We start from the raw sequence: 22,849 nt of genomic DNA, 5'->3' as shown, positions 1-22,849 counted from the left end.
GTGTCTACCCACACGTATCCTTTCCTTGTGCCCTGCAAATCAGCAAAGGGCCACAATCAGGGAAAAGACCAGCGCCAGTCGCCAAGATTCAAAACTCTCTTGCCACATCCTGGGCAAATATTCATGACTCACTTGCACTCTCATCATTTACCCTCACTCCCCCCCCCCCAATGGCTTTAGACAATACTCTGCTTTATAAAGATGGCTTGAAAAGGGATGCGAGGAGTCTGGGGGCCAAGAAGGAGGGTGCAAGGATGCTGGGGCCTGACAAAAGAGGTGTGAGGTGGCTGAGGGCCCAGGGCACTTTGGTGATTGCCAGCAAAATGCGAAAAAAGTTAATGTAGGCTCTGCTGAGACCAGTGCTCTATACTGCAAGAGATTACATTTTTTTGCCCACGATCACACACTGTGATTAAACAGTGAAGCTGGGATTTTAACCCATGCACAGTTTAACCACGTGAACACAATACTTCCAAGCCCCGTTTGGCACACATATTTAAAGTTTGGGTTTCAAGGCCTACAATAATATCTTGTAGAGCAGACAGAGTTCTCAGGTTTCCCATGGCTATGCATGAGAAATCCATTGAGACATGATTTCCCCTGGAATTCTGGGAGGTTTTTTTTCTTCTTTTTTTTGTGTTTATCAAATTGATTGATTTTACAAAATTGAGAATGTTCTCCGTTCTTCTTCCTTCCTTTCCTTTTCCTTCGTTGCAATAGTCTTTAAGATGTCAGGTTCTTCATGATAGAGAAGTATAAACGGAGCTTGCCACATTGAGATTGATTCTCAGGACCGCGCTTGTTCTAGTTTGGGGCATTCCGCTAGAGCAGCTTGGAGAATCTTTGCAGTAGCAATTGAGCAGACAGTTTTCTCGCCACTAACTAGACGACTCCACCGTGCTTCCTCTGCACGCAGAATGCTTGGCTCTAGTAAAGGCCCAAGGTATGCTTTTCTAAACTTTTGGGTCGCAGGGCAGCTCATCAAGAGGTGCCGAACTGATTCAATCAAAGACATATCTTGACAGAGGGCCTCATTCCGAGGCTGGAGGTAAGGGTTAACGGTCACCGTTAATGGCAACGGTGACCGTTAACACTTGCCACCATATTCCGAGTTCCCTTTTGCGGGTTGGCATTTAACGCCTGCTTTTAGCAGGCGTTAAAAATCCAACCCGCAAAGGGACCTTGGAGTAAAGTACGGCACCGTACTTTACGGTGCCGTAATTTACTCCTTCCCCATTCCCATTGAGCCCTATGGGGGCAGGAATGGGGATGGGGAACCGGTATGGTGAATGGGGAATTACCGGTCCCTCCAACCTTGGAATGGACCGGTAATTACTCCATTCACCATGCCGGATTTCCATGGAGTAAATAGCTCCATGGTTGCTTACCATGGTGCTATTTACTCCATGGATAGCGCCAGCCTCGGAATGAGGCCCAGAGTCTGCATGAGCTGGTTGGTGGTAGGCCTCTCAAGGCGCAGATTTCATTAGTCGAGGGCAAGTTTAGACAAGCATTTAAAAAAATGTGCCGCAACGATTAATTAGGGAACCTCTTAACAACTTGTTCTGTTTGGTGAAGCTTTTTAGGATGTGTTGGGAGATGGCTAAGTAACTTGTTTGATCTTGCCAGTTCTTGAGTTACGATCCAATCCAATTGGTCCATTTTCTTCTTAATTTTAGTTGGATTTTGGATCAGATCTTCTTTCAAACACGCAATTTGTTCCAATTGTAACCTTTTCTTTTCCGCCCAGTCTGATAGCGTTTTGCAACCACCGCCTTTTAGTTCCTTGTTTATCAAGTTGTATAAGGGGGCGAGACTGGGATAATCACTTTTCTAAACAGAGTCATTCCGCTTGCTTCGACTGTTGCTTTCAAAGAGAGTAATCTCATCTCTCTTCTGATTCTGGGAGTTTAAAATTTCTTAAATTCAAACGGGAGAGAAAAAACTACAGGTGCCAGAAACCAAATGGGAAAAAACAGGAACTTCATGGGCTTCTGGCAGGTGGACCTGAGAAACGTCAGAGTTCAGATAGCACAGCGAGTAGAGCGCTCGCTTTGATATCTGTGCAGAGCCTGAATCCCGACAGTCCAAACTCAGCCTTTCATCCTTCTGAGGTCGATAAATGAACACCACACACCGTGGGTAATAATAAGCAGCGCTCAGATACCTGAGGGTTTGTAGCACTATATAAATACTAAATTATTATAAAATACACATTACAAGCAACATTACAATAAGGTAATCCTAACAGACTCATGTTAAAGCAAAATAATATTGTTGTTGTTTTTTTTCCACATCCTGATTTGAAAACTAGAAGGCCTACATTACAAAATATTTCAAGCCTGAAGCCTTTTTTTAGACGACTACTTGGATAAAGGTTACTTTTGTCACAGGTTTCCAGCAGGCTTTTGTGCAAGATGTTAATAGGATTTGCCTATTCGTATAAAGCAACCCCTTCTTTACAGGATGACAAACCTTTAAAAGGGGAGCTTTATTTTAAGTGCACACCTTCTTGCTAAGGTAAGGAGCCCATCAGTGTCAAATAAAGGGTGTGCTGTATATGGGAAATGGGCATGTTGCAGCCGCAGGCAGCCCAGTTCAGGATGCTGCATGTGGCCTTGCATAAGAATGACAATCAGCCGGAGTTTTGAAACTGCAGCTACTGAGATTGGGACCGTGCTCGGCCAGTCGTGGTTTCTTTCACAATGTAAACACACATGGGAAGAAAGTCCTGCCCTCTTTAGATGTGCGTCTACATTGTGAAAGAAGCCAGGCCTGGTCGAGAAGGGTCATGCCATATGGTCGCATGATGGCTGGAGCCTGACTACAGCGTTGGAGATTCTCAGAGGCTCACCCTCTTTCTCCCAAGGAGAAAGATACTCAGCCTCTGAACTGGGCCCCATGAGCGCAAGGCCAAGTGCATCGACAAATGCTGCCCTTGCCTAGCGCCGGCACTGCACCCACCTCTAAGGCCAGGGCTGAGGCAGGCCGGGTCCGAGATCTCAGACCCGGCAAGAGCCGGCCCATTGACTAGCGCTGCTTGTAACCCACAATGATTGGCAGGGCAGATAGGTTATTATGCATTTGCATAGCGCCTTTTGTACCATTGGTATGATCTCAAAGCGCTGTGTTTGGAACACTCTTAGGGACCGTAGTCCAGGTCAGTGCAGACAGTAGGGTAGCATATAGTGCTTGGCTGCACTCAGTATGTGTGCAGCTAATGCAGTTTGCACGGATAGTGGCTGCATTCTAATGCTAGGTGCGGTGTGGTGGTTGTGAGAGATCAGTGTAATGTGTGCAGCAAGGTAGATGGCCTTCGAGTCTGCATTCTGGAGGCCGTGGAGCATGTGTATGAGATTATGTGTACAGCTAGGCCGATTTTCTCGTGGGGTATAACTGCGTTCTAAAGGACTGTTGAGGTATTTGTGCAGTAGTAGAGGTATGTGTGCAGGTTGGATGAATTGATCGAGGGGTATACCTGTGTTCTATTGTTTGTTGGTGTGAAGGAGAGAATGAGGATATTGGTATGAGTGAGTGTCTGTGCTTGATGGTAAGAGGCCCTGGTCCTGGTTACTTTCGGAGCCCAATGAACTGACCATGTCTGTCCTGGTGGTTCATGGGGTTGGATCTCCGAGAGATTCTATGACTGGTGGATCATTGTTTCTGAAGCTCTCTTGTAAGTGCCAGTGGGCCCATTTTCCGGGTCCCTGGTCATTCTTTATAGTTTATAGCGGGTGACTGGGTATTTCTGATATGTTGATGGTTTCAGGTGTGGAATTATATCGCAACACCGTTGTCCCTTCCAAAGGCAGGAGTGCTAGAGAGCTGATTGGCTGGAGGCCGTGGTGCATATTCTCAGGACATAAGAGCAAGTCCAACCAAGTGTAGTTGCTATAGCGTCTCGGGAGAGGGAGCTCATGGCATTTTTCCTGGGTAGGCCAGGATAGCCTGACTTGATCACATACCGCCTTGTGTATACCCGATAGGCGGCATGAGCTGGCCCAATCGTAATGTTTGAAACATAAGTGATATAAGGCTCTGCGGTAGTGGCTCTGTGTGCGAATTCCCAGGGTGGCAGTGAGCGAGCCCGGTGACAGTATACAATTATAGTGATGTCAAGTCTCCCAAAGTGGGAGATGAGATGTAGGGAGGGGCACGCAGCTTGTGGGTGCTGTTTGTTTTTTTCCCACTCAGTGACCACCCATGGCTATGATAACCCCAGAGGCCATTTCCTACCAACTCCCCACCCCTTCCCACACAAACACTTCCTCCTGGGAACTTTGAGCCGCTCTATGAAGCACTAAAATCACGCTTTGTGTTATCGAGCTGGTTGTTGCTAATTCTAGTTCTATTGATATGAAGAAAAGGGATGTCTTCTAAGAAATCCTCTGAAGGTTAATGGATTCATTGCAGGTGTAAATGAGCTCCTGGTGTAGTAAAACATACCCTAATCTAGTGTGCCTTCACCCACTTGATATATAAGCAACATTTCTCTGATAGAGATGTTTTCATTTTGTGTAGACGTCCCGTTGTAGAATGCCGTTGCATCATTCATTTATACCAGAATTCTCTGATTTCCAACAATCTCGCAAGTTTAGGTATTGTATTCCACAGCCCATCCCATTCTACCTCTGTTATTTCCTCCCCTAATGTTCGATGCCAACGCTGTTTATATCTAAGTGAGGAAGACTGAAATGTATCATACATAAGTTTATGCAGGTTCGAAATGAGGGCCTTATTTCCTGGGTTGGAGGTCACACATTTCTCAAAAGGCGTATGATCTCTTACTTGCGCTTTATGCACAGGGGGAGCTAAGCCCCAATGTCTAACTTGGAAATATTTGAATCGACTCGATTCTTGAAGTGCAAGCTGCTGTTTACACTGTAAAAAGGATTTAGCGCCCGGTCCCTGAAATATCCCATAGTCTAATGCAACCCGCGTGTTTCCATTCAGCAAACGTCCTGGGGTCTAGACTGGGGGTAAATTGTAGATTGAAAAAAATTGGCGTTAGAGGTGAGGTGGAATGTAGTCAGGTGAAATTGTTTGACTGACTTATCCCATACTTCTTCAACCAGATTTGTAATGGCACTTGCATGCAGATTAGGGGGTCAATCTTGTTTTGGCAACCAAAGGTTGTCCCCAAGCCGAGGACCAATGATCCCCGGGTCCATCTGCATCCATCGCTTCCCCTCACCCCAATCCCTGAGTACCCGAATTTGCGACAGCTGATAATATTTCATAAAATTAGGGAGACCCAGCCCACCCTTATCTGGTGGGGTCATTAGCATGCTTAGGTCTAACCTTGGAGTTTATTATTCCAAATGTACCTGGAGATTGCTTTATGCAATTGCTTAAAGAATGAGTAGGGGACCGGAATTGGCAGGGCTTGAAACATATAGAGTATTTTGTGCAGTGTGGCCATCTTCACCGAGTTAATCCGTTCGAGCCAAGAAACAGACATCTGACCCTACCTCAACAGTTGACCGTGGATAATTTTTAGCAAGGCAGGGTAGTTAGCTGCATACAAGCCTGTTAATGTTGGGGTTATATTTACCCCTAAGAGTTTCATTCCTTCCTGTGCCCAGCCATATTGTGTATGTGTGCGTAATATTAGGATTTCAGTAGGAGACAGGGACAGATTTAATATCACAGATTTGGATTCATTTATCTTTAAGCCTGCTACCTTTCCAACCCGCCCAAACTCTTTCACTAGTGCGTACAAAGTGTTTACCGGGTGTGAGACCAACATAAGTAAGCATATCATCAGCGTAAGCCATGACTTTATGCATAGTGCCCCCGAAGTCGATCCCCCTGGTATCGTCCGTCTGTTTGACCATGGCCAATAATGGTTCCAGGTGAAGTGCATTAATAATGGTGATAGTGGGCATCCTTGTTTGGTTCCCCTTTGTAATAAAATGGGAAGGGATAATTGTCTGTTAAGTAGTAGTCTCGCGGTGGGTTGTATATAATTAACTTTGATGTATTTTACAAATTTTGAGCCAAAACCCATCTTTGCCAGGGTGAGAAAGAGGAACGACCACTCAAACCGATCGAAAGCTTTTTCAGCGTCAGTTAAGAGAAGCACTACAGGAATCTTTTTTTCTCTACGATGTGACACACTGAGCCTCATTACAACGTACTGGAAAAATCTATGACGGTATAACCGTAACGGCACCCTTTACCGGACCAGAATAGTCCGAGTCGTGATGCTGCTGTCACCGGCATCGTCAGGGACCCATTGTGGCCGGCCACACCGTTGCCGGTATCAGCGTTGACACGTGGCAGCTGTGGCAGTGACACCGGCATGCCGCAAGTAAGTCCGCATTAAGAGGTGTACGGACATGCAAATACCGGCATGGACATGCCGGTAATAACAGATAAAATGATGCCGGAAATACTGGCATCGCGGACCAAGCGTAGTAGGAATCTGGTGTGTAGAAACCTGCCACAGGTGCACACAGTCAGCAAAGGTGGAGGCAATGGACTATGGCACAGCACACAAGGAGCACTCCCACACACCACACCCCTTCCAAATCCACAATGCTACCATTAGCACTAGCAGTAGTGGAGCTGGAGAACAGGCCTTCACTGCTACTCTTTGAGGAGGCAGTGATCCAGAGGATGCAGCGGAGGCGCAGGAGGAGAAAGAGGGTGATAATGGGCCAGTAGATACCCAATGTGCAGGCAGCTGTACCCTGCAGGAAGCCACCAATCCCTCGCCTGAGAGCCAGCCCATTCAATCTAACCCCTGCTCAGATCCACACCCTGTACCGGCTGGACAGGGTCACCATCACCACTATAGTTGACCTCATACATGAAGACCTGGTGAGCCTAATCAATATCCAGACAGCCACCTCCCCCTCCCTTGCTGAAGGTAGTGTGTGTGCTACACTTCATTGCCACAGGCACTTATCAGCACACAGTGGGGCATCTGCATGGAATCTCCCAACCCTGTTTCTCCTGTATGCTCACCCAGGTGCTAGATGCACCCCTGTCCCATGTATGCAACCACATTAGCTTACCACGGACTGCGGAGGAGGTGAATTCAACCAAAGTAGCATTCCACGCACTTTCAGGCATGCCTAATGTAATAGGTGCGCTCGACTGTACACATGTGGAGCTGGTTGTTCAGCATGCTGTGGAGGTAGTGTACCGCAACAGGAAGCTGTACCATTCCCTCAATGTACAGATGGTGTGTGATGCCCGCAAAATAATCACGCATTGCTGTGCAAGATTTCCTGGCTCCACACATGACTCCATGGTGCTGCGCAACTCCGCTCTGCCCTGCTACATGGAACGACATGCTGGACTTCGTACCTGGCTGTTGGGTGAGTCTAACCACAGGGCCATGAGGGGTGTAGAATTGGGGAAGGGGGCAGTCAACAGCATAGGCAACCTACTGAAAAAGTTTGTGACTGCACTCACAATCCACAGGTACAGAGCAGGTCAGTACGCCTGTCATGTCACCTTAAGGAACACCTTCAAGTAGAATTTGTCAAGTATGGAAATCAAAAAAACAACAATTAGTGACTACCACCAACATATGATTGAGAGGTGCAGGACTTATTCAAGGTAGCTGGCTTAATTCCACCATGCTAACACCCACCCAGCCATATTCTTGTGACGTAACCGTACACCCGTCACACATACTACCAATGGATATGTGACCTAGTCAAATGGGTGAAGCTGTCAATGGATATGTACATGAAGACCTGTATATGTTTAATGCATACCGGGGATACCACTGTATTGCAAATTGGGCAAATGTGTGAGTTGCCACTGTATATGCACAGTCCATATCCTCCACTGGTAACACAATAATGCAAACTGAGTTCATTGTGGTCTGTTGTACTTGAATTGTGAGAGTGCAGGTTCAAATTGAATGGGCCATGTGAAAGCAACTGCACCCCCCCCCACATGGAACAGCCCTAAGTCCACTTACCGGGTCCATAGACAAAGACACATGCCATGTACAGTTATGAATTCCTGTACCCAGTTGCATTTTCAAATGAACACTGTACAGCGAGTGCTAACATAGAATGACTAAATAAATCACAAGTACCCTTTCTCTCGCTCCCATGCAGGTGACGCCAGGTATCACCTGATGGGCTGGCTCATGACCCCCATCAGGCAATCACACAACAGGCACGAAGAGGCCTACAACCGTGCACATGTACGCACTCGCTGCACCATCGAGCAGACATTTGGCCTGTTGAAGGCCCGATTCCGCTGCCTCAGCAGGTCAGGGGGAGCCCTCATTTACGGGCCAGAGAAGGTGGGCAATATCGTGTTGGTATGTGCCATGCTACACAACATGTGCATCCGGTGAAAAGTCCCCCTGCCCCCTGACATGGACATGATGCCACCAGAGGATGAGGATGAAGAAGATGTAGGGAATCCTCTGTGCCACAGTGGCAATGATGGACGTCGTGCCACACAGTAAGATTTAATTGACCACTACTTTTGATGGACTGTTAAAGACACGGCACTGGGCATGGGTCACACTGGGCACTGGACACTGTACATGATTAAATAGAAACACACTGAATAAGCAATGTCCAGTCATGTTTGTTAGAAACACCAGGTGTATTGCATAAGGATAAACTATGTACAGATGTGAATTATATTGCCTAACACTACTATCCCATTCCATTGGATATGGACCCCCTCACGCACCACCTCCACACCAACTACCTCCACACTCACTACCCCCAAACCCACTACCCCCACACACCATACCCCACCACCCCCGCCACACCACCTTCTCCCTCATTACCCCCACAACCCTTTCCCAACTACTCCCTCCCCACATGCACTAGTAACTTGGCCTATTTACGCCCCCTTTTTGGAGAATGGGGTTAAGGCTCTGGTGTACGATTGAGTCAATGTGACCGACGCTCAGGGCTACTTTGAATGGAACTGGTCAGTGTTGTGCTGGAGGATGGGCCGAGTGGGGTGGTGATGTGCCGTTGTTCGGCTATAGCGTTCCCAACAGGTTGATAGACTCTGCCATAGCAGACATTACTCCATTTCCCTCCCGCACACGCCTCACCAGGTGGTACACACCCTCCGTGGCTCTGCCCAGCATCCGTGCCATGTTACGCGAGGTATCCTGCATGGTCTGCCGTGTCAGTTGTGCCTCGGTAACGTACTGCGTGACCAAGGCGTGCATAGCCTGCTGCCTCGCCTCCATCCTGGTGAGGCGCACCTCGATGCCTCGTATGTGCCTGAGTCCAGTTAGTGGCATGGGCGGTGGGCTCCACGGGCCTGGGGGAGTGAACACAGCTTCTTCCTCAAGGCTACCGTGGCTCTGTGTGTCGTGCACACTGGCCTCCACAGTGTTGTGTGCTCCAGACCCTTCTGTTGGTGTTGCAGGTTCGTCCAGCTGACTGGGTGGCAGGGAAACTGGTTCTTCCTGCAGGCTGTGCTCTGGGGATACAGGCTCTACCTGCAGGCTGTGCTCTGGGGATACAGGCTCTTCCTGCAGGCTGTTGTCTGGGGATACAGCCTCTTCCTGCTGATGAGCCTGCTTGGCAGCAGGTGGCGGTGTCTGCCGGGGCTGCTTGGCAGCAGGTGTCGGTGTCTGCCGGGGCTGCTTGGCAGCAGGTATTGGTGTCTGCCGGGGCTGCTGGGCAGCAGGTGTTGGTGTCTGCCAGGACTGCTTGGCAGCAGGTGTTGGTGTCTGCCAGGGCTGCTGGGTAGCAGGTGTTTCTGGCTGCCGGGGCTGCTGGGCAGCAGGTGTTTCTGGCTGCCGGGGCTGCTGGGCAGCAGGTGTTTCTAGTTGCTGGGGCTGCTGAGCAGCAGGTGTTGGTGGCTGCTGGGGATGCTGGGCAGCAGGTGTTTGTGGCTGCTGGGGCTGCTGGGCAGCAGGTGTTTCCTGCTGGCGGGGGGGCTGGGACGAAGATGTTGTGGGACGCTCCTGGCTAGAGGTGGTGGATTTCCTGCAGCGGATACAGGAAACAGTGGAGCGGGTGTTGTAGCATGTTCTCCTTCGCTGTCAGATGACGCGTATGTGGGGGACAGGGAGGCAGGGCATCAGTAATTGGTGTGGATCCATCTGACAGACATCATTGCTACTACATTCAGAGTCATGTGTATTGTAATGGACATGGTGGAGGGCATGGCATGGTGCACACATGAATGTGTGGGGGATGCAGTGTGGGAGAATCTTTGTGGTGGGGCCATGCAGTGGGCAGTGGCTTTTGCTTGGGGTACTGGTGTTTAGTGGTTTGGGTGTTGTGGACATGCCATAGGGGCTGTGTGACATCTAGAGTTTGATTGTGAAACAGATGTTTTTCACTTGTGGACATTGCTGCGTTGATGTTGACTCTGTGGGAAGGGTCATGGTGGGTGTAAAAAGTGTGCGACTGGTGTCACTGATGTGTGCATCTTGACATGAGGTGGCTTTGGCCATGTGGTGGCACAGCGGTGACGCCAGCAGTTGGACATTTCTGGGCAATGTGTGTCTGTGTGCATACAGATGGTACTTGTGCGGCAAAAACAGGGGACTTGTGGGGTGTGTCAGTGGGGTTTGTTTCATGTCTTGCAGCCAGGTACATGGTACTTGTGTGGAAGGAGGTTGTCGGTGGGTTGAATGGCAGCAGGGATCTTGGCCCACTTACTTGACTTTAGGACGGGACCATTGGCATTGGGGCTACAAGGTGCGTGATGTGACTTTGGGATTACGGTTACAGACACTCACCGGCATCATCGGATGTCGCTGCTCCCATCTCCCACTCACTCTATGGTCTCCATGTGCAGGACGGTGCTGCACGTCTCCTCCCACGCCTGCAGCTTAATTGGGGAAGGGGCTCCACCTGCTCTGGCCAGGCCTTGGCTGCGCTTTGCAGCGAGGAGTTTGCAGACACGGAGACGTCGGTCATCCCACCTCTTCCTACAGTCTTGGACGGTCCGGGGTGTTGTCCCCACCGCCGAGACTTTGCAGGCCACAACCTCCCAAATGGCCTTTTTTCTTAGTTGGGCTTGGTGCCACAGATCTGCACAGAACACCACATCTGCATGCTCCAACAAGGCTGTCTGCCAGAATGTTCAGTTTCTGTTCACTGAACCAGGGTTTGCGGCGACGGACCGCAGCTTGCCTAGCGGACATCTTCCTCCGTGTCGGTATGTGCTCAGATTTCCTTTTACACTCCTGTTGAATGAGGATTGCTATGTATTGTGTTTTTATGATGGCCGCCAGTGCATTTCCTGTTCCGGCGTGATGACGTTGTTTCCGGTGCCGGTAATACCGGCACTGGTAATTACGGCATCCTCGGTGCCGGAGTCGGTGTCTGCGGCATCGACGATGCCGGTATCGGGGGTTTCGGGGCCATTACAGGCATGCCGGTGCTACCGTTTCCAGCATGCCAGAATGCATGTGCACACTGACTTGGAATCTACCGTAGATTCCGGAAGCAGAGCTACACGGTAGCACCGGCATGCTGGTAATTTTCTTTTTTTACTGGCAAACTTGTAATGAGTCCCACTCTCTTTATATTATCATGCGCCTGTCGCTGTTTAATAAAACATGTCTGATCTGTCTGTATTAATGACGGTAACAGATCCTTCATCCTATTGGCAAGCACTTTTGTAAAGATTTTTGCATCTAAATTTATTAGAACAATTGGGCGATATGACCTACAACTACTCAGGCCTCTGCCAGGCTTAGGGAATCTAACTATATTTGCCTCTTCCATAGTGAGGGAAATACGACGGGTATGCGCAAAGGAGATTTATAATTGGGTTAATCTGGGGGACTAATAAATTCTGCTTTGTTTTGTTAAATATAGCCTGGTATCCATCCGGGCACAGTGATTTATTCAGAGGAAGATCAGTAATAACCCTAAGAATTTCGTCTTGCTTGATATCCTGTTCCAACCCTTCCCTATCTAATGGTGTTAATCAAGGAGGTCAATATTTTGCAGATATTCCTTCTGTAAATGAGAGTCTGGATGTTCCGATCGATATAGGTCTGAATAAAATGCGTGAAATTGTGTAAGTATGTGAGGAGTTTCGGTAATCATGTCACCTGAGGGTAAACAAATCTGTTGTATAATCCGTGATATAATTTTCTGTCAAAGCAGATTAGCCAGCAGTCTGTCCATTTTATTAGCCTTGATATAATATTTTTGCTTAAGATACAGAAGGGACTTTTCCGCTTTCTTAGTGTGGTGTAAATTGCGCCTGCCTTCCATAGACCTATGTGCTTTTTGCGTGATCGGACCCATGTTTGTTTCCAAACTTTTCATTACCCTTTTAAGATCTTCCTCCAGTTCCATTTCCAACATAATTTCTGCTTACGTCTGTTGGCCGCTTCTGCTATTAAAAGGCCCCAAAGAGGTGTCCCATGTAGTATTTATAGAGGTTTGGCCTACCAGATTCAAATCAAAGAATTCCTGTATGTGCTCTGCTATTTTGCCCCTAATAACATGATCTCTCAGTAGCTCCCCGGGGAATTTCCAGGTGCATAAACTCTGGGTTTTTTTGGGAGACCCTTAGCTCTGTCTCTATTGGAGCATGGTCCGACAAAGTAATAGGATGTGTGGTGATATGGATAATTCTACCTAATAATAGGATCAAAGCCCATGCATAATCTATACTCGAAATGGAGCGATGTACATGTGAATAAAACATATAGCCTTTATCCGCCCCTCTGAGAGCCAACCAACATCCACCAAGGATAGTTGTGTGAATTTATGTTTCAGCGAGGTGGAAGGGGTAGGTTGAGCATTACGTGTATTTATACTAAGATCTCTGGCAGGGTCCCATGCCAAGTTGAAATCACCCAGAAGCAATATTTCCCCCTCTCTGAAAATGTCCAATTTACCCAGGGTGGACTTCAGAAATCCTTCCTGACCAGCGTTAGGGGCGTAAACAGTAGCCACGGTTAGCCGCAATGAAGGCAATTCGAGGTTCTTAAATATAAATTGGTCCTCTTTGTGAATCTTAGTACAATGTGCTTTAATACAAGCCCCAGCTCTAATTGCAATAAGCATGCCCGTCACCGTCCCCTCCGTATTCGCCTGCACAATATTCGGGTAATCTGGCAAGTAATTTTTATACTTATCCGCTCGCCGAATGTGGGTTTCAAGGAGCGTCCCTCCGTATTCGCCTCACAATATTCGGGTAATATGGCAAGAAATGTTTATACTTATCCGCTCGCCGAATGTGGGTTTCTTGGAGCGTCCCAACAAGGCCTCCAATTTCTGGCGTTTCAGTGGGGTGTTAGGCCTCCTAATATTCAATGAGAAGCACTTGAATTAGGTGAACTGTGATAAAGTTTCTGTGGGGCTGATCACTGTGAACTCCTTAAAGCCCCCATAGCACAACAGTCGCCCTCCTCCTCTTCCCATTTCTTCTCCCCCAGCATGCATTTCCTACCCACCCCCCCAACTTTACCCCACTATCCCCAAATTGTCCCCTGGGGCGAGTCACGGTACCTATTGTATCCTGGAGTGAAAAACCCCAGCCATGACCTACCTTTCTTACCAAGGAAAAGTGCAGGATGTCCTAACACCCCCATCTTCTACCTGAACAGACGTAATTCCAAGACGGAACGCTTCATCTCCAATGGTCGCACATTTAGTTCTGCCATGTCTGAACTGTGCTCCTCTATGTTCCTTAAAGTGGCCTCTATGTCGCTGTTTGAGGATGAAGCCCTCTAAGACGGACTCTCCCATTCTCGTTCCGTGTACCGCCTCCCCGTCTCCTGCATTGATCCACCGAAGACCATTTCCATGGTTTAGAATGTTTAATACTGGACACCATTGTTCCAGAAACACCTTTTCCGGAATATCTTCAATTTCTTCTTCCTCAATTTGAAGAAGCGCGATTCCAGCCTCCCGGGATGTAATCCTGTGTTGTCTCCCCTCCAATGAAAAAGCCAGTCTAAATGGGAATGTCCATCTGTATTTAATTTCACGTGTGCGACGAGCTTTAACCTCCACCTGCATTTCTCTTCATTTTTGGAGGGTCATCGGCGAAAGATCTTGGTACAATTGAATGTCCGCTCCGTTATATGTTATTGGAGCCACTGTTCTGGCCTCCCGTAAAATATGCTCCTTTTGTGGGTACAGTGCACATGCCACCAGCACATCTCGTGGGCAGGCTCCTAGGTCTGTTCGCTTCGGGCCAGTCCGGTGGACCCAGTCCAACCGGATACTTTCAGGCTCCTCTCCCGCTATAAGGTTCGAGAAGATCTTGGTAACTGCCTCTTTGAGATTCAGATCTGACACTGTTTCCGGCAGGTTCCTTAGGCAAATATTAGAACGCCTCAAGCGATTCTCTAAGTCTTCACACTGAATTTCAAGGTTTTGTGTAATCCCGCATAAGTCCTCTAGAGCCATCTCGGCTTGTTAACTTTCTTCTGTCAATTCTTGTATTGCCCGCTCATTTGTATCAACACGCTCGCCCAGGGATGACATTTCTTTACTAAATTCAGCAAGTGAATGTCTTATTTCTGTGGTAAATGAGGTGAATTGCGCCTGGAAAGAGAAGAGGCACAAAATTTGCACTGAAAATCTTGAAAGCATTTAGAAAAGTCTATCTTAGATGCTGCCAGGTGGCTTTCTTCTGAGTGGAGTTCCGATGAGAGTCATTCAACACAGTGGTCTGTGGTCACAGTTCTATCAGTGTCTCTCCCCAGAGTTTGTGTTCAGCTGACCGGGGTCTGCTTCTTCATACCTGTTGGCATGTACATGACTCCTCAAATCACCTATAATGTCCAGATACCCGCAATGAAATGAGGCATGCAGCAGCAGGTTCAAAGTCGTAGGGGAGTACCCCCGTGGCGCAAGGTTTTAATGTTTTCTTCAGATTCTCTAGTCAGAGTATACATGAAAAAGAGAATATGCGCAGTGGTATACAGTGCATAATGCACTACAAGTATAATCAGCACCTGTCGTAGATTGACCTATGCCCAATGAAGGAATCTGGAAACAGGCAGTCTGCACAATCCTGGTACCACGTGTTGCTTTACCAAGGTAATGCTCCCGACCGTCCCAATTTTGCAACCCCTCCGATGCTTCAGATGTGGGGTCCGTTCCCTCCCCCTCCACTGCACAATGTTCGAGTTTCGGTGCTCCCTAGCACTGACTGACCTTGATCCGTGGGATTCCCCAGCACCCCAGGTCTTTCAATCCCTGTTCCGGGGGAGCCCCAACACCTTCCTGCTCCTTATGAAGTCAGCATTCCCGCTGATCACGTTCCACTTGGAGGGGGGAGGGCCTCAACAGCCAGCCAGATGATGCTGGGCAGGGGAGCCGTTCCACCAGCCTGCCCCAGACCGCAACTCTCAGTTTCAGCATCCCTGTCGCGCAGCGAATCTGGAGTCAATCCTCTCTGTCCCAAGTAGGAAGACTGCTAAAGGCCATCCTGCGATGTTGCTGCAGTCAGATATGGCGCCAAAGTAATTCACGGCAGAAATGCTGCTAGATGAGAGATGGGGCGCCCGCACGCATGTTTTCACAGTACGGCAGCCATCTTGGAATCCTCACTGATGTTCTTTTTAAATGGTATTTATAAGAAAAGTGAGTGGAGAAGACACAGGCAGGTTATAAAAACCAATAGTGCGAAGACAAAAGGAAAAGGCCCAAAGATGGAAAGTAATAATTTGCACATGAAACAGCACATGGATCTAAGAATACAATGTATATCTGGTTCAGCAAAGACATTTGTCAATTATATAATAATTATTGGAAGGCAAAGCACTTGTAGAGAATAGTCATAACTAGTGTGAGTACCTTTTTGTATCCTGTGCATCATAGTTGTTAGGGAGCTGAACAGCGCACAAAGGAGTCATGGATACTCGGAATGAAATAGACAGACACGAAGGCAGGAGACGCTCCAATGTTGTCTGATCAGAATTGGCTTGCTGATATTTATAGAGCAAAGAGGTGTCTTGCGATTTCTATGGAGACACCTAAGTAGATTGTGCAAAGGGGATGTTCTAATGAGACATGCACTGGTGTGGTGACAAGCTTTAATTTAGCATCAGCTAGTGTCAGCCACAGGGTTGTGTGCTATGGTTTATTGCCACCAGAGCACTTGAATTTAGGACGATCTATCAACAGATAAGATTACAACAAGATGGCAGTTTCCAACCCATGCAGTTCACATTTCTAAATGTCATTAGATCCAAAGTAAGATGCATTGGAAAGAAAATGTGATTGATCAATATATATGCTCATAATTCATTCCCTATCCATTGGGCCAATAATATTCCGGAGAGAACTTCTTCTTTAATGGGGATTAGGGCAATTTGAGGGGGACGTGGGGGATGAGAATTTGTTTTTAAATGCATGTGTATAAAAAAGAAAACGGACAAAAGCCATACAATGTGCAATTGTTCCTCTAGGGAAACATGAAAAATATCCAGTAAATTTCATGATTCATGGGAAGTCATGTCTGGTGAATATATTTAGTGGAGGAGCCTAAATACTTCCTCAAATTAGTGCAGGAGACCAAGGGTAGCAAGGGAGCCCAAGATAGGTATGGGAAGTTTGGTGTATGTGCTGAAATGATACATTTTGCAGCACAATTTCTGACGAAAATGAGGTGAAAAGCCATAAAATGTACAGTTTGGTCTCTAGGGTAACCATGGTCACTTTAAATCACATGGATCATGAAACTGCTGTCACAACACTTCTATGCCAATAATCATTACGGGCAAAGATGGGCTTTGGCAGCAGCTGCATGCATGTGATTTAAAGTGACCATTCTGGCATAGGTGAGTTATGGCAGTACCTTCATGCAAGTGATTTAAAGTTAATGTTCACTTTAATAGCAAGATAAAGATTCAAGATTGCACAAAATGCAATGGGGGATTATGGCAGGGAAGGGGTGCCGCCATCTTCAGAGTGGACAGAGTTGTCTATCTTGTCTATCTTGGATCAGGAACAGTTTCAAGAGATGGGCAGTTTTCTGTGGAATTGCCACAGTATGAGGCTAGCCGGAGGCTTGATCTTTTGCTCCTGATCCTGCGGAATAGTTAGGGAATACCTGTGTTCTGTTTTTCATTTTTTCGTTTTTTTGGTTTAAAGTCAAAATTAGTCTGTAAGTCCCAAGATGTATTATAGTCCTACCTTCTCCAGGCTTTAACATCATGCAATAGTGGAGAATGACTGACACACCTACTGCTTGACCTGTGGACATTATCAACAGAGCACGCATAATATAAGCAACTAGATAGTGGGGAGCGTTGCTGTAAAAACTGAACTGCTGTTAGGTCACATTCAGCTGTGGTCACTTTATCATTTAAACACACATCTTGTCTTTTCTTCTATGTCCTTTGCAGCCCGCAGCAGAGATTTCCAATGTGGCTCTACCTGCCAGCACTACTGGGCTTGTACTTTCTCTTCCGCTGGTACCGAGAGCGGCAGGTGATCCCAAACCTCACGGATAAATATGTCTTGATCACTGGTTGTGATTCCGGCTTCGGGAACCAACTGGCGCGGCAGCTGGACCAGCATGGTCTGCGTGTGCTAGCGACTTGCTTCACACAAAAAGGGCAAGAGCAGTTAAAACAGGTCACCTCCCAGAGACTTCAGTCTGTCATCCTGGATGTGAGCAATGGAGAGAGTGTGACTGCTATGGCACATTGGGTGAAAAGTCAAGTAGGAGACAGAGGTAAGAGTGCAACTATGGTTTGCCCTGTGAACTAACACATCCCCTAAACTTATGGTTTCCTGTTTTCAGTGTTTATATTTTTTTGCTTCTGGTGGTGTTTTTCCAGGTTTTTCGAGTTTGTCAAAGTTTGTGTTTGTCAGTGTTTCCTCATTCTTTTCCTCAAACAAATCACAGATAACAGTGTTTTTTACAGTGTTGACACAAGTGCATGTTTTATTGTTGCATGCATATGATGCATAATTCTTTTGAAGTCACTAATTACAGATTATCCTGACTCAGCCCTTGCTATTTCTTTGTATTTTTGGACTTGCAGTCCTGAATGTATAATTGAAAAGGGAAACTACACATACTCTGACCAGCCGTTAACTGACGTTTTTCAGACCTGTTGCTTTGGAAATCATTGCAAATTGCTACTTTAAAATAATACATTGGGCAGACAATAATTAATTGTTAAGGGGAACATAGCGTGGCTTATTTCAGCTTAAATCATATATGGTACAGAAAGGACTTAACATTTCCATTAGATGGCAGCACTGGCTTTGAGTTTGATTTTCACTTTAATATAGTAATCAATGAATGGCAAGGTCCGCGCTTCCATCTACTGGACATTGTATGCCTTTTTTTGGATTAACCCCTAAAACGGGAAATTATGTTTAGGGGGCAAAAATTGGATAAAGTCTGATTTTATTGAAAACCAAAATACCTAATTATACTCCTATAAGGTTCATTGCCAACTCGGACCTAAACCAAGATCTGGCAAAGTAGGTGCAATTCATTGTATTTTGCTTTAGTACTATCTGATAAAAGGCCAAGATGTGATTACCTTAGGTTTTTTTTTATATCAAATTCCGTTCTTAAAACATTATGGAGGCAATCAGGAGTGGTAGTTGTTACTTGTTCGCATATATTTGTATACAAGTCATGAATGGCTATAAATAGCAATGCACCAGCTTTAATTAAACACATGGTACATGATGAAGATTTCAAACAATCCGAACAGCACATGGTAATCAACATAAGCCAAGGATCTAATGTTAATTTGAAATTATGTGAACTATTGTCTTTGATACCGTTAACGTGCTAAACAAATTCTAAGTGATATATCAATGATAGATTGCTACCATTTCAAAAGTAGCTATACATTTTGTCATCAAAATGCTTTTCTTATTTTAGGTGATATATATAGAGCAAGTCTAGCTAGAAAGCAACAGAGTGCTGTTACAGATAGGGAAAAGGGGTTTATAGAAATTGGTTGGGGCAGGGTCATGGACATCTTTATCAGTGGCCTGTCATCAGTGGTTTATGTCATTTTCCTTGGCTAGCAGGGTCCTCAAGTATTTCCCGAAGTGCAGGAAAGAAAGAGCCACACTGCTGTTTTAGAGTGTGGGAGCTTTTTAGTCGTCTCCTTCTTGCACTTCTTGGATTCCAGTATGGAGATATCCTGCTTCTTGTGTTGGCCACTGGAAATGATGAGTTTCTGGGTTAGGGCAGGTGGTATATTGTCATCAGTGCTATATAGAGGATGTTGGATATGTTATGCTACATGGCATTTGTATAGTGCCTAGTGCCATTGGTATGGCCTGAAAGCATTGTGAGTGGAAGCATTTGGAGGGATGAAGTCTGAGGTATGAGAATTGATAAGAGGATTTTAGAATGTTTGTGTATTTTAGCCAGTATGAAGTTAGATTGGGGAGCCTAAGTCCCTGCTAGCGACCCGTGGAGATCTGACAAGTTTAGTTTAGTTTAGTTTATTATTTATATGGCGCGCCATACCCTGGGGCATCAGGGCGCAAACAGACAAGGATATGCTCAACTTAGTTACAAGTACATGAAAAGTAAGAAAAAAAACACAAACATCCAGACAAGTGGATGGGTGCTGAGATGGGCTGTCTGCAGAGTATGCAAGTCAAGAATACTGACTATGTCTCCCAGCTAGAACACATTTAGCTGCATTCTAGTGGCAGAGGTGATGTGAGTGTGAGTAGTGGATTGTTGAAGAGGTATGCGGGTGAGTTGTCGTGCTCTGGGAGGGAAAGGGCTACCTTACATTGAGATGGAGTGTAATAAATACCCGCAAGTCGTGGCTGGTGTGCACTTGCAATGAGTGAATGCAGATCACATCATGCGTATTGACTGGAATCCTTTCGGTGTGTTTCTTGTTGTCTCCTCACATGGCTCGTAGAAGCTCCCACCTGCCTGTCTGGAGTGATTGTTCACCCGTGAGGTGGACTAGGTCTGTCAAGATGCAAAAGGAAAGAGCCAGGTCCTGAGTGCCTTCCGAAGGCGAGGTGGCCCTCAGTGTGGTGGATGCTTAAAGGGATAGGGGTGATTGGACGGAGAAGGAGGATCCCCCTATTCTCCAGCATGGGGTCTGGCATGGATTCACATGCTCAGGAATATTCCCCGTCATCAGGCTGGGAATCCTCGGTAAGAAAAGAACACAGTAACACTTTAAAAGCATGAACACTGCCTTTCGTCTTTGTTAGGGAGAATTCTCATTTATGGCTAATTTCCCTCACGTAGTGAGTACCGCAGCAGCTTTGCTGGATTTCTGGAGTTTATTTGTTTATTTGTTCCACCAGGTAAGAGTGTGAGCCTTTTTCCTACTCTTGCATGTGTTTTGCCATGTGTATTTCTACTTTTTGTGTGATCTTGGGTTCTGGAGCCACACCACTCCATGAGCCCCACTTTTTGTGTGTGTTACACAGCACCTTCAGTGCAGTGACACAGGGTTGTCTTGAGACTTCCCACTGACTCAATTTTTCTGGGACTGTCTACTACTACACAAATTAGTAAGTCTCACCAATATATTTGGTTTAATTTGGTTGATATTGTAAACATATGGATTCATATTCAATTGGTACATGCGATCTTGTGATTTAATGTAAGAATATTGACTCATATTCAATTAGTACACGCAACCTTATGATTTAGCCAACAACCTTTTGGCGCAACAGTCAACCCTGGAACCTGGAACCTCTGCACACTCCATCCTTACTCCAGAGTTTCCGGGTTCTATGAATGTTGGGCTGTAAGTACAACACAGTGAATATATGCTAAGCAATTTTCATACACATATGATGCTTACTGTGATGTATGACACCTACTGAAATGTAAAAACGCTTCTAACATCTCCCTTCCACCAAATAGGTCCAATATCACCAACATTTCTTCTCCTGACAAGTGCCATCCTCTCCTTACCCCACACTCCTCCACCCTTGACCATGACTGACACCCCCCAAATCCTTGACAACTTCCATCTCCTTGGAAAACCTTGATTCTCCTTTTCTCACTTTGTTCAGCAATTTCAGTTTCCAAAAATGTTCAGATTTCACACTCACATTTTTGTAACAATTATATTAATCAAATTTCACTTTCAATTTCTCTCCACTTTCACGCAATCTCTTTTGTACACTGTCAACTTCAACACCACTACACCATGATCTGCCCATACAACCTGGACATACAACCAAATGAGTCCTGGCCTTTCTGCCCCTCAACAACTCAAATGGTAACACCCCTGTCACTTTGTGTGGAACTAACCTATTCTGAAATGTTCTTTCCATGACCGCACAAATCCAATCACCACCTGTGGTGACTGCAATTCTTATGACATCCATAAGTGTCTGATTAATCTTTCTACACAGCCATTCCCCTGTTGGTGATACAAGGCTGTTCAATGATTCATGGTTAAAGGTTAAATTAAAATGTTCCTTGTAGTTCAAACCAAAAGCTTTTCTAGTCATGCGTGGGGTACATCCAACCAATATGTGCCACTGTGTCAGGCACCATAAATATATATGAGAAAAAAGACCAAGGCGCATTAGCCATCGGTGTGGGCTGCACACCCTCTTACCCACTCGGGGTTGGTTTTATTTGTTCAATCCTTTTTGGTGATTCATTAACACACTTCTTCTTAAATTTGCTCAAAATAATGCTTGAATTTTACAGAAATCAGAAAAATGATTGTTTAGCGAATGCATTTCGAACTTCGTGTCCTTCTTCGGGGCCTTGTCTGATTATAGTGATCATGAACACAATGATATCTCATTAAGGATCAATTCAAGAATATATACATATTTCCACAAAGTTTCATTCATAGCAATCATGTGCATATGTATTCCAAAGTGCAACAGCAGAACCACAAATTGCAGGGTACCCACAAGACAAACATGTAACAAAGAAAGAAGAGACATATGGAAAGTGATTCAAGTAAGTCCATCATTGTAAAAGTATGCCTTATTAATTAATCTTTAGCAGTCTGCTAGAGTTTGGTGTTCACAGAGTCACCATGGTCTATGGATCTCATTATGTTTCAAGCTAATGCCTCTTATTTTGCCCAGGACAATATCCCATGTACCTCTATGTGTGCTCAAATAAGATGCATTTTGTGGCATGCCGTTTTATGGCTGATACTTCAGTAGTGAGACCCGTATGTGTAAGTCTGCATGTAACCAGCACGTGAAATTCAAGCCGTTCTTTAATACATTCCATTTACAATGTGCTTATAAATGTGCGCTCTGCTAATCGGTGCTATTGAGCATGGTGCTCTTTTAAATTTGTTATAAAATGCGTGAATGGTAAAAAGCATGCACGATGCATATTAATACCGAACATGATCTGACCTCTCTTGTGAACGCAGTTCGCGTATGTCTCAAACACGTTGCGCTCCATTAAGAAGATAATGTAACAGATAATGTAACAGTTTTGAAATAAGACTCCAATAGTGGATCATGTTAGTTTAAATCAACTCGCTGACGATTGCTTACCTTATGCTGTCAGTGCGGCTTAACGCGAGCACGATCGTGTACAGTCAAACGAGACTGTCGTGCTTCCAGATTAATGTAAATTGCTATACGTTGTCATGATGATGACGCCTGAGAAGATGGCCATCTGACTTGGACAGCGGCAGCCGTCTTAAACAGGTCTAATATTTAACCGTATTAAAAGCGTTGTACACTGTATTCTTTGCGCAGTTGATATCACGCTAGATAAATCAATTGTGGCACAAATGATGCCACTATTTATATCTAAACACACCTACTCTCAGTCTTTTTTAATCCTTCTAATCATATGAGAATGTTATATTAATCCCATGTGAGTGTGAACCCATACAAGGCTGCTGTCACCTGCTCAATTCCATACTTCTCAAAGAAAGCTTTAGATTCTTTTGACACCAACTGTGGACCATTATCTGATAGACATCTTCTTGGAAATCTTTCTC

The 22,849-nt window shown here is 45.8% G+C and overlaps 1 protein-coding gene across 2 annotated transcripts in view; it reads left to right on the top strand.

Annotated features, from left to right (window-relative positions):
* Positions 1-22,849, top strand: part of LOC138582318 (retinol dehydrogenase 7-like) — a 230,169-nt gene that overhangs the window by 1,506 nt on the left and 205,814 nt on the right. For both annotated transcript variants that reach the window (XM_069653537.1, XM_069653538.1), the window contains exon 2: positions 17,294-17,625. In XM_069653537.1, coding sequence (XP_069509638.1) covers positions 17,313-17,625 — 313 coding nt within the window. In that variant the 5' untranslated portion in view covers positions 17,294-17,312. The remainder of the gene's footprint in view (positions 1-17,293; positions 17,626-22,849) is intronic.

Source organism: Ambystoma mexicanum, chromosome 3q (assembly GCF_040938575.1).
Source record: "Ambystoma mexicanum isolate Mex_15411 chromosome 3q, UKY_AmexF1_1, whole genome shotgun sequence".
Classification (NCBI taxonomy): Eukaryota; Metazoa; Chordata; class Amphibia; order Caudata; family Ambystomatidae; genus Ambystoma; species Ambystoma mexicanum.
Note: the sequence above shows the minus strand (reverse complement) of the source record. Positions and strands in the feature narration are given on the sequence as shown.